Below are 15,087 nucleotides of genomic sequence, written 5' to 3'. Positions count from 1 at the left end.
ATATGACTGGAGGCAGAATAGGAAGACAGAGGTGTCAGAGCAAGAGGGGTTTTCCCGGGGCAAGTCAGCTATAGGGTACCTTGGGACTGCATAAGGATCTCTGCACACAGCGTGGAGGCCCCCTGGTGGGCTGTGCAGTCTCCCATGGAGCCCACCAAAAACTGACAATGTGCTGCCTGAGAAGGAATTAAAGCTGAGTTTAATTAGGACAAGTGATATGCAACCTACAATACCAGCTGTTGCAGAGGGCACAATAAATACATAATACAGGTTATGTGGCTCCACATTTTTCAGGTAATACATATACTTTCCTCAAATACTTCAGAAATCATTGGAAATTTTAAAGATGCAGCGGTTTATTATGTGACTGACTAGGCAGTGCTGTAGCATACTGAGATCAACCTTTGGCTTTTACACATGTTAATCAGCCCATTTTCAATCCCCAGTAAAATGAAGCCCAACTCACCTTAGATGAACTCACTTCTTGCTGTCTCCCATCATATGCACATTTACACTCATTATTTACACTTACTGCTAATTACAGTCACTCACAGACAGATGAGGTGAGCACATCAACTCCATTTCCTTTGCATTTGTGCCAGCATGACAGGCAAGGTGAGCTGGACCTACACCCCAAAAATAGAAATAAAGATTAATTTATTGTAAGGCCATGCTCCTTGTCAGCCAGTGGAATTGTCTAGCAGTACCAATAGCAGTGCGCTGGTCCTGGCAAAGCTATTCTTAAAGCACAAATACTTCCTGACAAGCCACCTCTCTTCCCTGGGGGTTAGCCACAGCCCTCCACTAAGGCTTTGTGTTCCTTGTCTCTTCAGAACCAGCGTGTCCCCCGTAGGCATCCCACCCAGTCTGCCTGAATAGAGACGCACCTTCATTTTCAAAGCACTTCCATGCATTTAGATGGAACGAAAATGAAGGAAGTAAATTGTGGTAGAGCCATGGTTAGCTGAGTCCAAATAAACATGTGTGATACTGGGTTAGAGACCCTGCTGGGCTATATTGCCCCAGCTGTGGGAAACAAATTCCTGCCTGCAGCAGTAACTGAGTGGTGATATAGCTAGAAATTCTGATAGGTTAGTAATAACTTATGTGAGGAAGATGAGATTTTTCTTTTTTGCTTCCAAGAGAAGGCTGAGGGTTTGAAGAAAAAAAAGCAACCAACCCTATCCCACAAATACATTTTACAAATACATTTACATTTTCATTATACAGATGTGTGTTTTCACCCTGCATTTCAATCTTCTTTTAATAAAAAGTCCCCTGCACTCCCTGTAATTTTGCTGGAGCAGAAAAGGACAGGAAGGCACAGGCCAACAACCATCTGTTCAGGTTACCCATGGAAGCAAATAAATCCTTCTGGATAGGCACCTGATATAAATCAAGATGGAATTTAACCACTAGGAGTGGGTCTCTATACAGGCAGATAATTATGACAAATGGATCCCTCACAGGGAATTCAGAAACTTCACAAGTGCTTTCCAGCTACATTAAGTTCCCTGTGTGCATTCAAGTGTAAATTTGCTTTGGCACACAGAGGCATGGAGACAGTGACCTGTGTTTTTCTGGTTGGCCCCTTTCTACATTTATTATTAATGGCTGGAGTTTCACTGCCTCAGCCTGTCTTGTTTACTTAGCTGTACTTGTTTTACATACAGACGGTCTCTTACTATATTCAGTAAGAAACATAAGGAAGTCTTGACTGGAACCTCTAGAGCCTGCTAACAGGAGTTCAGAGACGCACCTTTAGTGCAGTATAACATTCAACATCCCTGCCCTGAACACCTTTTGTAGTCTCCCTGTTCATGAGCTACAAAGCTTGTTCAGTTTAAATTTAATTTTTGTTAAATAATTCTTTCAAATTCTTTAGCGAGTTTCTGTGGCTGCACTCTGCAAAACTCTATGAAAAAAGTAACATTCATCCTGAATGATTTGGTTAACAGAAGGATCAAGAATTAATAGTCCTCTAGATGGTGCTACTATTTCAAATAAGCTGGATGCTTGCAAACTTTACTGAAGTCTACACGTAACCTATGAGAAACTAGCACTGAGAGAAGTCCTGACCCCTGTAAAAGAACTAACTAGAAACAACCTGTATTGTGCACCTGACAGTGTTAGCAGTGGAGAAAAGTCTGCTGGTAAATATAATTGCTTCTTTTTAAGAGTAGCGAATGCCTTCATATTGCACTACTGTGGAGAAAAATTAAGATGCACTGATGAAAATTATCTTCCAAAGGCTGGCACAATTTTCTCTTTGAATTCCAGTTTTCCTAACTCATCTATCTAGCATACCACTTTAGAACAGATGCACTTTGAGCACAGCCACAGAAACAACACACAAGCTCAAACTGACACTGGCTTAAGGATACTTGTATGTGTATACTGTATTTGCATAGTAAAGGTTGTTAGGTCTATGTGCTTTAATGATACATAGAAAGAAAAGAAGGTCATTTACCTTTACTTGCCCATCACAGCTCCACAGGTCCAGCACTGGATCATTGGGTCAGTTCTGTACCACAGATTTTCTCATCCTTCTTTTCTGACCAGCTGCTTTCCTCCCACAGCTGTTAAAATCAAGAATAAAAACTCTGATTTCAAAATTATTACTGTTATTCATTATTATAAACCTGACCTTTGAAACATACAGTCTATATAGCCACACTCTTTTACTTTATGCAAAGTTCATCTGTTATCTAAATAAATGTCAAATTTGGGATACTGTTAAGCTTTCAGCCTCAGTAACAGTAACTGTGTATTCGGGTGTTTACTCAGACTCTGTAAGAAACATTTTGTTCATTTTGACTACCCAACTTTACAATTTCAGAGTATGTTTGTTCTTCTGTTATGAGAAAGACTAACAACATCTTTAGATGATTCATTACTTACCCTCAGTGTGTCCTCATTTATCTCCTCTCCAAGAAACATTCTTCACAGCAACCTACCTCTGGTTGCTTGTTAATTTTTACTGCTCTTACCCATTTCCATTTTAATGCAGTTAGTTGGTTTTCAGGGCTGGAAAGTCATGAAATCAAGGCCTGCAGCTGCTCAGACAAACACTTGTTAAAAGAATCTAAAAGCAGACAAAGTATGAAATCTACTATGTGCAGAGAGGCAAGTGATAACCTTTTCTCTATAAGCCTTTTTGTTATTTTCATAGAATCAACAGAATATTCACCATTACTGGCCACTTGTACCAATCTGCAAAACTTAGTGAAGGACCAACAATCAGAATGTCAGCTCAGACCTCAGAAATGCAGGAGAGCACTTGCAAAGAGTGAAAGAAGTGAAGACTGGGAAAAAATCTGCAGGAAAAAACAGCTCACTTCAGACAGCTCTGAACTGTGGGAAATTCTCAGTGTATTTAATGTAAAGCAAAGCAAAAGAAAACAAACCAACCCACATCAAACTATAAGAATTGTCTAACACTTCGCATGTAGGCTGACTTACAAATATCTAGCCAAGTAAATACATATCAAGCAGTAAGTACCTACTTTCTTTCACATTTATATTAAAAATAACCATGAAGACATGAGCTTAAACAACTGGTATTTTATTCAAGATACTTAATGAATCCTTGCACACAGTCAATTCCTAACTTCTTTGGCCTTTTTCCACAAATCCCTGTTCTTATGAAGGAAGTGTTTTAATTGTCCTCCTTGTAAGAACCAACACAAACAACTAGAATCAACCTTCTTCTTAAAAACAAGAGAACATCAGACTGACTTTGGAAGCGATTCCTTCAATGTCTCACAATCCTCTGGCTCATAATAAGGCTCCAAAATGGGTTTTAGTTTGATTTCTTCTGGTAGTTTTTGTGTTTCTTCTCTCCTGCTTCCATCTCTTAAAAGTGGAACCAAAGTTTTCCAGTTTTTCCCTGAAACTAAGAAGGAAAGGAATGGTTAATTTCTTCTCCACACAAACAGAAATATACAAGTGGTTTGAACAGGAAGCTGATGAAAGAAGAAAGGCAGGAAGAAAGGGCTTTGTGGAATTCTTTCCATATTCTGTTCCCCAAGTTTTCCATACTTCAGCTGGCAAGCACAGCAGATTGTCTTAGAGTTAAATAATGCTGTGCTGGATGCTGGAATCCCAAGGAGGCTTCCCGAAGGAGCCATATTTGCGGCCTCCAAAGCAGCTTTCTGGCTACGTGGTGGTTGCCAGCATACACTGTCACAAGCCCTCAGGATTTGCACGTATTATTTGCCTTATAAAACCAACAGTCAGAACGCTGAATCCATAGTGCTTTCCTTCCAGAGAATAAAGCTGCTATGTGAACAGTAAGCCCATGTTATCCTTTACATTTTTTTGTTGATTGAAAAAGACCTAAACTTAGTTTCCATCATTATACTTAAGTGTATAAACAGACTGCCCTCTAACAGTCTGTACTGCTTCTATCATTAGAAACTACGTCCCTAAAACCCTCACCTCTACCAGGCTTAATACAGTAACTGGGATTTCGTTTGAGGTCCCCAGAGTACCCAGGATCTTCGTTGATTATGCCCAAATTAGTATTCCACGTGGACCAGTTCACTTCATCAACTCTGAGGAGAGAACAACAAAAACAATATCTATTCTAACTATTAAGAGAGAACCCCAGGATTACTTTATATCAACAACGCTACCTCTCAAGCCACAGATCTGACCCAGAAAACAGATTAAACTGACTTCTGTAGCATGGTACTTGTTGGAGGAGTGCTCCAAGGGGAAAGTTCTTCTTCCCATTATCCATTATCAAATACTTCAGTGGTGTTTGTCTATAAAAGATTGCTCATTTGACATACAAGCAGGTTACCTAAAGCACCATCTGTAATCATCTTGGCCATCAGGTGTGATCCCCACCAAGACTTGCTTTCCAGATCGGAATGAGCGCCTCAAACAGTTCAAGTAGCTGTTTTCAATATCCAAGATCGTGATGGCTCTCTAACAGGGAAAAGCAGACCACTAAGAACCTGCTGTTTCACTCATGCAAATCCTGAATTCTGCCCTTAATTAGAAAAAGAAACCTTGAGCTTTTATTGTTATCACCACCATAAAGCATGCGTCATACCCATCTACCAAGCATCACCTCTGTCAGCGTGACATTTAAAATGCTGAGTTATTGCCCTGTGATTAGAACCATCAAGCTACAATTCTCACCCCCAAACAAAAGTTAGTGTGCCTTTGAGATTCTGGAAAAGATAGTTTTATCTTTCCCTTCATAACCCTCTCTTCATACTCCGATCAAGATTTTCCATTCCATAATTCAGTGTAAACGCAGAAATCCTCTTCTTAAATTCTGAACATGTGCACAACACAGACAGCATCTGCTCAGACTAAATATCATGTATGTGCACAAAAGGAACCTGCGTGCCGTGGCCTATTATGTTGAAACATGTCAATTTCTACATATTCTCTGTGAAATTTAAGATTCTCCACAACCTCCATCTTGAATAGACTCACAGAACCAAGATACCTGGAGTTTCCAGATGCTCTTGCTCTCCTGTGCAATTTTGCTCACAGTTTCTCCCATCAGCGCAATAAGCATATTGAGCAGGAGGATGTATGTGAGGATGACATAGAGAACCAAAAGGATGACAAACACAGACTTGAACCTGTAGTTCTCTGTAAACTCCAGGTCTCCCATCCCAATAGTGAACTTGAAAAGTTCTAAGCAGGTATAATACAGACTGTTATACGATGTGCGGCTTCGTTTTGTATGGCTGCATCGGCCATATTCAGAGCTATTTGTGTCCTGCCCCTCATTGTCGTCTTCAATTAAAGTCACCACAGCTGTAGCAAAAGAAGAATCACACAGCATGAAAATATAATTTGAGATCATAAATCTATCACAAGCAATAAAAATGAGCATGAAAGTATCAGACAAGACTAAATATTTTCACAGCACTTTGTCCTCAATGAAATCACTATATAAGATAGTCCCTGTAACTGTTATATTTCAGTAAGCATTGTCTCAGGTTTGCCTACACAGAACAGGATGACTGTCTATCCATTAAGCAGTCTGAGACCCAGGGATGAAAAGCAGTCATACATATAGTTGTTATTCTGAAAAGACTTTTGTAGCAAGGTTGATTTGTTAGTTTTTTTGTTGAAAATAAAAATTTTAAGTCTACTGAAAAATATTATTTTCTGAGATTCATTAAGATAACTGAAAAAAACAACACCAAGTTTGACATTACCTGTGGAAAATCCCAAGAGGAATACTAGATAGACAAACATGAAGCGACATAAGTCTCTTAGGATCATCTGTAACATAGAAATGGAACATTTTTCTATTGCAAATCCTTGAATATAAACTGCAAAAAAATCAGTAGAAAATATTCCTTCAGTTCCAGAAGGCAACTGCTGTGAAATGGCTGCTCGTGCATTAAGCTGCTGTTTATCCTGCCAAGATAATCAACTTTAATACAGAAAACATTTTTCTCTGTTATTCAAGCAATAGTTTACACATGTGTGCAATACATATACTGAACAAATAGTTTCATCTTTGTGAGTATAAACCATATTTGCCTATTTCTTCCCCTCTCAGACTATATCATACACAGAGGTTTATCATCCAGCTACTGTCTCCTACCTAAAACGTGTAGACTATTCCTAAGGAAATTTCCAGCTATTTCACACCAGATGAGCTCTGTACCGTTCTCAGTCAACTTACATCCACATCTACCCAGCTGTAGAGTTACTTTGAAGCATAACAGTAACAGAAGGTCTCAAGACTGCTACAAAATGCAGGGATGTGGAACAGGTGTTCTTTTCTATGACTTAAAAAGTGTATCTCTTTGCTCAGAAAATAAAAGTTGAGTGTGGTTGTCTGATGGGCCTTTTCTCAATGGCATCATGAAAGCACCTGGTGACTCCTCTCCTAGAAAGCCATGTACTGGTGGCAGTTTCCTCTTGTGAGCACTCTGCTGGTCTCACCACCCACTCACTGGACTGACCTTTGCAATCATGACAGAGTAAATGCCCATCTGCTGGAAGCCACGGGTGTAGTATAGCATGTTAGCCCAGCCCAGAGCCAAGGAGAAGACCATGGAAGCCACATACAGTTCCTGGCCACAGAAGTACAGCACCACAGAGCTCAGGAGGAGTAACGAGTGAACGAAGCTGAAAGGCAAGTATGTTCTGAATGCAGAGTGCTGAGACCGTTATAAGTGGTATGAACAGAGGAGAAACATGAGACATACAGCATAATGAACACACTAAAGCCTTGGCAGAACCTTTCCCTCTTTTCCCTTCATTCCTTTCCTTCGCCAGTCCTACAATTTCCTTTGCAAGCTACTCAGTTTCCCCACATACAAACTTCCATATACTCTTGCTCTTCATTCTGACTGGACGGAATTGAAGTCCTCGATGGCATATTCATTTCTTTAGCACATTCTCTCCTTCCAGAAACACATGAAATTGTCCATATTAGCTGCACACCCTCTAGGAAACAAAGGGCCCAAATCATGTAAAATTCCCCTCAGGAATGGGAGGATATCTGCATATCCAGTGCATACACTGTATTGGCAAGTCCATCTTGGAGATCTAATCCTAACTCAGTTGCATAATGCAATCACTACATTTCTAAATGCTTAATCTGCTTTACCTCCACAGTACATTATTGATCCAGACACACTTGTTTAAGTGCTACAGTAGCCACTGGCAAGTGTTTTGTAGGGTGTCTACCAGTTACAAGTGGTTTAAGCCAAAGCAACACATCTCACACAGCCATCTGCTTTACACTGAAATACAATCACAGACACAAGCACTTACAAAAGAACTTCACTGTAACTGTCCACTATCAGTGTCTTCAATGATGGGCGCCTCTGCACAAAATACTGTATCTGAAAGAAAGGAGAAAAAAAAAAAAAAGAATGAAGACATTGTATACAAGGAGAGAGTAAACATCCCATGTGAACTCATCAGCTAAGTGTTGGTATCTATACCAGGGAGCTGGTACCCATAGAACATCTGACAAGAACAGTTAAAAGAACACTGTTGCAAAGGAGACACTTTGATAACATGACATTCCCCTTACATCTTGGGCTTCACCTCTTTTGGTGATGCCTGTCTATTCAGTTAGTGGTCTGAGGATTTCTGAATCACTGCATATTCTCTATTGGTTACCAAAAGGAGGGTGACTGACTTTAAACTAGGACAGTTAATCTTTAATGTAGGCTTGGCTACTTGCAATACTCCATTCTTACATTTTGGCCAAGCTAACTGTTTAGATGCTCATTGACTTCTTAGGTCTCTCTTCTTCGTAAAGTAGATAAAATTGTACCTTACTTAGACCAAGGGTTTGTTAGCAACCTGATGTCTCCTAACCAGGGCAAAGAAAAAGCTTTGTAGTTCTGGATTAAAAACGTGGATTATCTTGACAACCAATTGAAAAGGCAAGCTTGGTTCTCACTTGCACTTACAGCAGAAAAGTGTCAAATATCTTACCCCTCTGAAAAAAAAATACAGTCCTCCCAATACACTCAGGATCTCTCCAGTCACTCGAAAATATTCCCCAGTGGTGTGACCAAAAGTGAAGGGAGGCTGTGTAAAACAGAGCACAGAGATATTCAGCAGAGCTAGAGATAGGAAAGACCTGTCCTTGCTAGTGGCTGAAAACAATTACATTTCTGAGGTAACAGGTTTCTGAATGTGCTGCAGCAATGGTGCAAGGCTTGCCTGAAAAGCAAGCAAGATCAAAGTCTTCCTCCCACCTTCAGGAAAGGAAGAAAACTGACCTTAGGAGCACACATGCAAATAGGAGGCTGCTCTGGCATATCATGCACCAAGTGTGACAAAGTAACATACCTTTTCCCCCTTTTGCACAGGTCTGTAATAGGCAGCTGTGGTGAGGATGCTGATATGAATTGCATACACAAAGAAGTTGAAGTAAAATAAGTGCTTGACAAACCGGTCCCACTTATCTTGCAGCAGCCTGTTAAGGGGTTCTACCAACAGCATCTCGTGACGATTCTGAGTAGAAGGATAAAGAGAAGAAACTTGACAGGTTCAGTATGCACTGGGCTTTAAAAATAGTGATACTCAACTTCAGCAAATGTTTCCTCTAATACAGATCACTGTTTTACAGAAATGGTACAAAAGATACATTGTGTAGAGCACATTGCTCATCTCCAGCAGTCCCCAGCCTGCAAACAAACTCCAAGGAAGTACATACTTACTGGTGTTTCACTACTGTAGGCAATAATTTCAAGCACTGAATTTTTCTCACATGTATCTATGCAGGACAGGTCATAAAGAGATGAGTGGACAGGTCCATAAGCCCATTCAGTGAACTTCCTAGATAAGTGTCTGCACTCAGGATCTTTGATCTCTCGTCTGAGGATGTAAGCGAAAATCTAATTGCAAAAGAACAATACAACCAACATTTCAGCGCTAACAGACTTCTAGTTCCTTGGTATCTTCATAAGAAAAGAATAATTTAAATTAACACAGTTTAACTATGCTGAAGTCAATCCACTGGACCATGAAAGAGACTGAAATCTGAAGTAAAAAATATGAATTTTCTCACTGTATGCCGGTGGAAAATGCAGATGTACAATAAAGCTCATTTCTTTGCGTTCTACCACATAAAATTTGCAATTATCCATATTTCAAACCTACCAGGGAAATACAGAGATATCTGTTATACATCTGAGCATATAGCCATGTTGAATGGAGACTGTCAGATGGTGAGTTCCATTCATCAATCAAAAGTACAAGTCTCTTGTTCAGATGATAGCAGAAACCCACTTTCTGTTTCCACCTGGGCTGTCTTATATACTGCTAGTATATATGTAATGCCACGTGAGTAGATGCATGCATGCACACACACTCCTCAAAGGTATTAAGCACTATGCAGCTTTGCATGTTAAACTGTAATACTGATTGCTCTTAATAGAAAGGACTCAGCAATAAGCAGTGATAACATCCATTCTGCATAAATGTTTCTCCTGTACTCTGTATGACCTGACACAGTAACGGACAGCTGGACACATTTGCTCACCTACCCCTATCTTCCCCGTTTTGGCTGCCAACGTTAATGGAGTCAGCCCTTTTTTATTGGTGAGTTCTTCCAACTTCAGGATAGGATTTATTTTGGCACCAAGGATCAATATGTTATTGTACATCTTGGTAACGAACTTGGTATTATCCTTAGTATTATCTGCAATCTCCACCAGAGTATGCAGGACCATATTGCCCATGGAGTCCTCAGCAGCAATGTCAGCAGCCTGGTAGGGATTCTCAAGGAGGAATTTCACAATGCAGAGCTGATTGGTGCAAGCAGCTAGGGACAGGGGCAGCTCTCCTATGGATAAGAAATGAGGGGTCAGAATGCTTAGTACACATGCATAAACAGAAAAGAGACCATGTTATTTACAGTTTTCACCATGAGAAGAAGTGAATTTCTCTGCTGAATCCTTGTGGTTCAAACAACTATCACATTTTCTTCAGCTTAACTGCACTACACAAACATGGATGCTTATAAAAACACTATAAAATAAAGACTGGTGAAAGGTTACAATCTCTCAAAATAAAAGTGCTCAAAAAATAAAATGAGGTAGACACCAATCTGACAATGAACACCATCAGCTACCAACTGTGTTTCTTTATAAACTTGTGTTTGGGGAGTAAATATCTGGAATAAGTAATGGATCAAACCATTTATGACTTTTAGGCCTCCAGTCTCACATAAATAGGATTATTTAACATCTTTCACTTGGGATAATGCTAGGATAACTCGTTCAATAAAGCTCATAACGTGCTTAATCCTACCAAAATAAAAACCAGGTTTCCCTTTGATTTTCCTGAAGAACTCCCCACATGCTCTTGCATGAACATCTGCTCCATTCTGGACCAAGAGTTTTACCAGGTACATGTTCCTTCTCTCAATGGCAATGTGGAGTGCAGTCTGGCCTACAGAGACAGACAGAAATCTTCAACATTTAATGCAAACTGAGAGCTTTCAAGCAGCACAATTCATTCAGTTTCATATAAAATGGTGGAACCGAGAGCTTTGTAGACTGAAAAAACTCTAGAATTAAACAAAAAAAGATGGCACAAACAGCAAGTGAAAGTCCTTTGAACCTGCTGCTAAATCACTGTCACAAAGGGTGGAATATTGCCCCTCTCTAACAAAACAGACCGACCATGAATGCACTGGTTGTTAATCACACACTACAACTTTGGGCACTGCCTCCTCAAGCATAACACCTCACACAGAAGTCTGAGAGCCCTGCCTATCCCTATCTCCAGTCTTATCTGCATCTGCAGGAGTATTCACTATTTCAACTGTATCCACTGTTCTCTTACCCTTGTAGTAGTTGTCAGTATATTCTGCGTTTACAAACTCTTTCAGAGTTCCAGTCTTCTTTGCAATATCCAGCAGCAAAGGAATGGTATCATTTTTCCCATCATGTAGATTCAGCATGGCTTTCAGTAAGCAGGTTTTCCCAGTTTCTGGTTCTACAATAAACAAAATTACAGCTACACAAAAACACTCGGGAAAACTACCGTCTACTTCCAAGCATGCAAGAATTAATGTGGTTCTTTTGAAAAGACAAGAAAACCCAGCCAGAGTTCCACAGAAAACTTCTGCTTTTCTGCATTCTCCTGTACCTTACAATCAATGAACTGCCTAATCAGTAGGAACTACGGGCTAACAGAGGGCAACTTAAGGTAGGTGACATTATGTAGTACCTTTGAATTCATCATCTGTGAGATGCTTCAAGGTCCTATTAAGATAGAGCAGCAGATCATCCAGGTCCTTTGTGCTGCCACGGGCTACAGCATCAAAGATCCTTCTGCGGTCATAAAATTTGAAAGCTTTTTCAGAGCAGCCTGTGATGGAATCTGTCGACAGGAGCCTAGCAGGGTAAATTTTAGTTACCAAAACCAGGCACTTCGCAGGCTTTTAATAAATTACCATAATACTATTTCTCATTTGCTTCTGTGAAATAGCAAGCACTACTGATTAATACAGACGGATCTGCAAAATGTACAAGATCAATAACGTCTGATAGCAACTGTCCTGATAAAATTACGAGTTTACTGCTGAAATGTTGAAAGCAAGACTTCAAGTTGCATTGAAATACAACAGTCTAACTGCAGGTGTGGGATCCAGGCAGTTCCAGCTTCTTATTCTAAGCAATGTCCATTTACCAAGCAGTTTCAAGCATGTGAATTAAATCTTATCATTAAGATTAAAGGGATGAATTTTTGGAGATGGCAAGAGATGAGAGCTACTATCAATTTCAGGTAAAATACTCCTTACTTTAGGCACCAAAAATAGCAAAACTGAGAGGACAGGCATGCAATTGTGCAGACAATAAATACTGCTTTAAGTAGCACAGCCTACAACTGCCAAAATGTACTCATTTCAACCACATTTTAAAAGGCAAACTTACTTGTGAAGTTTCCCCCTCTCCATATTGGCATGAAATTTGATGACAGAAGGTGCCATCAGATGATCCATCTGGTAAAAGGAGTCCATTGGAGCCATGTCCTTGTCACTATCCCCCATCACAAACCGTCCACGTCTTGCAAAGATGTTGCTTTTGCATGGCTGCACCTTGCTGCTGAATGTACCCGGGAGGTTGTCAGGTGTTTCCAGAGCAGAGTCTTCCCCATCTGTGTGTTCATCTGTCGCTTCAGATTCTTCAATGTCAGAACTACCAAATTTCTTCATCTTCTCAAGAATAGAAGACATGATGAACAGGCAGCCTGCAACAAACCACACAAACACCTCAAGTCAGCACTTCAGAATGCCTCACGTCCCTTTTTGCCTAGAACTATGCTCCAGAAACAGCTGGGAATTAATAGGTTGCTCTCATCTCAGAAATGAAACAGGACACAAATTCACTATGCTTAGAGTTCAAGCCAATTGGTAGGTTGTTACCCCTACACTGTTGTTAGTTGGTTGTTTTTTTTTCTTACTATCTCCACTGCCCCATTCATTTCAGAATAGAGAAAGCAAGCCAGAGTGGTACAGAGTTTGCCAGCCACCTCACTGCAAAGTCAGTCACTTCTGCTTAAAATCAGCCTCATCCTCCTCCAACTTCTGTCAAGGCCTGAACAACTTCAGACCACAAATAATCTCTGCATTTATATGCACTTTTCTAACTGATTTGTGCCACAATATATTTTCAGGAGTACATCAAGCCTGTGATAAAAGCCTGATATATTGTGCTGTAATTGTATCTTAAGGATCATGAGCAGAGAAGGCTTCCTATTTATAGGAAGAGTATCACTTAGTGGCTTTACTGGGGTTACAGCAGTGCTAGATGAAAACTGAGGCTTGTAACTCTGGTGAGATTGGTGTTGCCTCAAACACAAGACTAGGAAATAGAAAAGTTTACCACAGATAAAAGATGACTGTAAGACCACAGGTTTGATCTTGTCTGATTTACAACCACAAAGAGCTTGACACAAGTTAACAAATATGTTGTACTAAAGGTAGAACAGGGATGTCAGCATTCATGTAACTGAATGTGAAATATTCTGGAACTCCAGTGATGGAGGCAGGAATACATCACACCAGAGCTGCTGTGTAGCTGGCTTTAAGGAGCTGGATAGCTTGAGAATCAAGTTCTAAAATTCTAGATTGCTACAAAATCTTACAGCTTCAAACACTCTGAACATCAGTGTCACAAAATCTTCAAAAGGCTTTCAATCATAAATCAATCCCAGTCATCAATAATTATCTCTGTACATCCAGCATGAAATCAACAATGTCATAAATAAGCTTCAAGGCTGTTTCTCTTCATAAAAATCTTCTGAGGGATCATCTGCAAACCTACAGTGTACACTAAAGCTGCATTTTAACTCATACATGTCATGAGTTAATATTTACACTAAGAATCACTTTTTCCTTTCCAAGCAAGATGGGAAATAGACATTTGTCAGGTATTTGATTTGCTACAATGTTCTGCAACGTACATGAAAATAAAACAGCAATTTGCACATTTAGGGTAACTGGAAGCAAAACAGCACAGATGAAACACTTACGACTGCAATTTAAATCACTGAGTCTTCAGGGCTCACCTTTCAAGTTTTCTGTGTCCCTGTGTCCAATCACCCTGAAAGAATAATGACACTGCGAGTAAGAAGTTATCTATAGAAAAATATTCTCCTTTGGAATATGATGCCAGAAGTACAGAAGAACAAGCACAGCAAGTAAAAAGTTACACACTTTTATGAAAAATGGAAAAAAAAAAAAAAAAAAAAAGAGTAGAAATACAGACATGTATGATTTTTAATTTTAGTTTCACTTAAATCAATGTGGATCGAGCCAAAAACTTCAGGGAGATGGCTATGAAAAATGGCATCATGTATTCTCCACAGAATATATATATTAGACTAAGCAGAACAGCCTCAATCTTGTCCTCCTGGCAATTTACTCAAACCTGCCTCAATTACGGTATGTGCTTCTATTTCTAATGCCCATTGTTGGCATCTCTGATAATGAAGACAAATCTGTGCTTCCTTTTAAGTTTGAATTTGCACAAAAAATATATAACATTTAAACTCTATAGAAATATTCTTGAAAGAAATATACACCTCCTGGAAAAATACATAGCCCACCTAAATCTTCAAAACCTATGTAAATCAAAGCTTGAGCCAATAAATAAGGAAGCACTGTTTTAGAATGTCACAACTTCAGATAAATAACACAGAGAGCTTACAAACAACTAACAAGCATACTACTCAAATACATGCACAGAACTTACAAGTATTGCAAAAAATTCCTGTCTTCTGCAAAATAGTCCAGTCTCGGTAAAGTCCCTCTGTGCTACAGGAATTTGGTGCCAGAGATTCCTCCTCCTAGGCGCCTGGGCTGCAAAGACTTCAGAGTTTGCTTCTCCACTTCATTTGTCTGCAAAATCATTCCATGTGCAGCTGATTATTTTTTTTTAGAATCAAAGAAAGTTCAGTAGAAGAGGGAATAGAGTAATAAAACCATTAAGAACAGTGCTGGAACCAGAAGCATCAGTAGCTTCTATTCCCAGGAGCTTAGCAAAGCTCTTTACAAGAATCACAGCAAGTTGCTGTTGTTTTTCCCCCCCACACTAATTGCATTTAGTAATGGATACTCTT

At 39.7% G+C, this 15,087-nt stretch overlaps 1 protein-coding gene across 1 annotated transcript; it reads right to left on the bottom strand.

Moving 5' to 3' along the window:
• Positions 1–3,323: 3,323 nt before the first annotated feature.
• On the bottom strand, positions 3,324–14,796 carry TRPV1 (transient receptor potential cation channel subfamily V member 1). Its single transcript, XM_072353357.1, has 17 exons — positions 14,721–14,796; positions 14,035–14,069; positions 12,399–12,714; positions 11,692–11,858; positions 11,305–11,457; positions 10,768–10,908; positions 10,002–10,300; positions 9,174–9,350; positions 8,803–8,967; positions 8,443–8,538; positions 7,768–7,838; positions 6,951–7,116; positions 6,192–6,258; positions 5,468–5,784; positions 4,808–4,935; positions 4,441–4,556; positions 3,324–3,895 (listed from the first exon to the last, which is right to left on the bottom strand). Exons 3-17 carry the CDS (start codon positions 12,698–12,700, stop codon positions 3,729–3,731), a joined length of 2,532 nt encoding a protein of 843 aa, XP_072209458.1. The 5' UTR covers positions 12,701–12,714; positions 14,035–14,069; positions 14,721–14,796; the 3' UTR covers positions 3,324–3,728.
• Positions 14,797–15,087: the final 291 nt, after the last annotated feature.

This window comes from Excalfactoria chinensis, chromosome 19 (assembly GCF_039878825.1).
Source record: "Excalfactoria chinensis isolate bCotChi1 chromosome 19, bCotChi1.hap2, whole genome shotgun sequence".
NCBI lineage: Eukaryota > Metazoa > Chordata > Aves > Galliformes > Phasianidae > Excalfactoria > Excalfactoria chinensis.
Note: the sequence above shows the minus strand (reverse complement) of the source record. Positions and strands in the feature narration are given on the sequence as shown.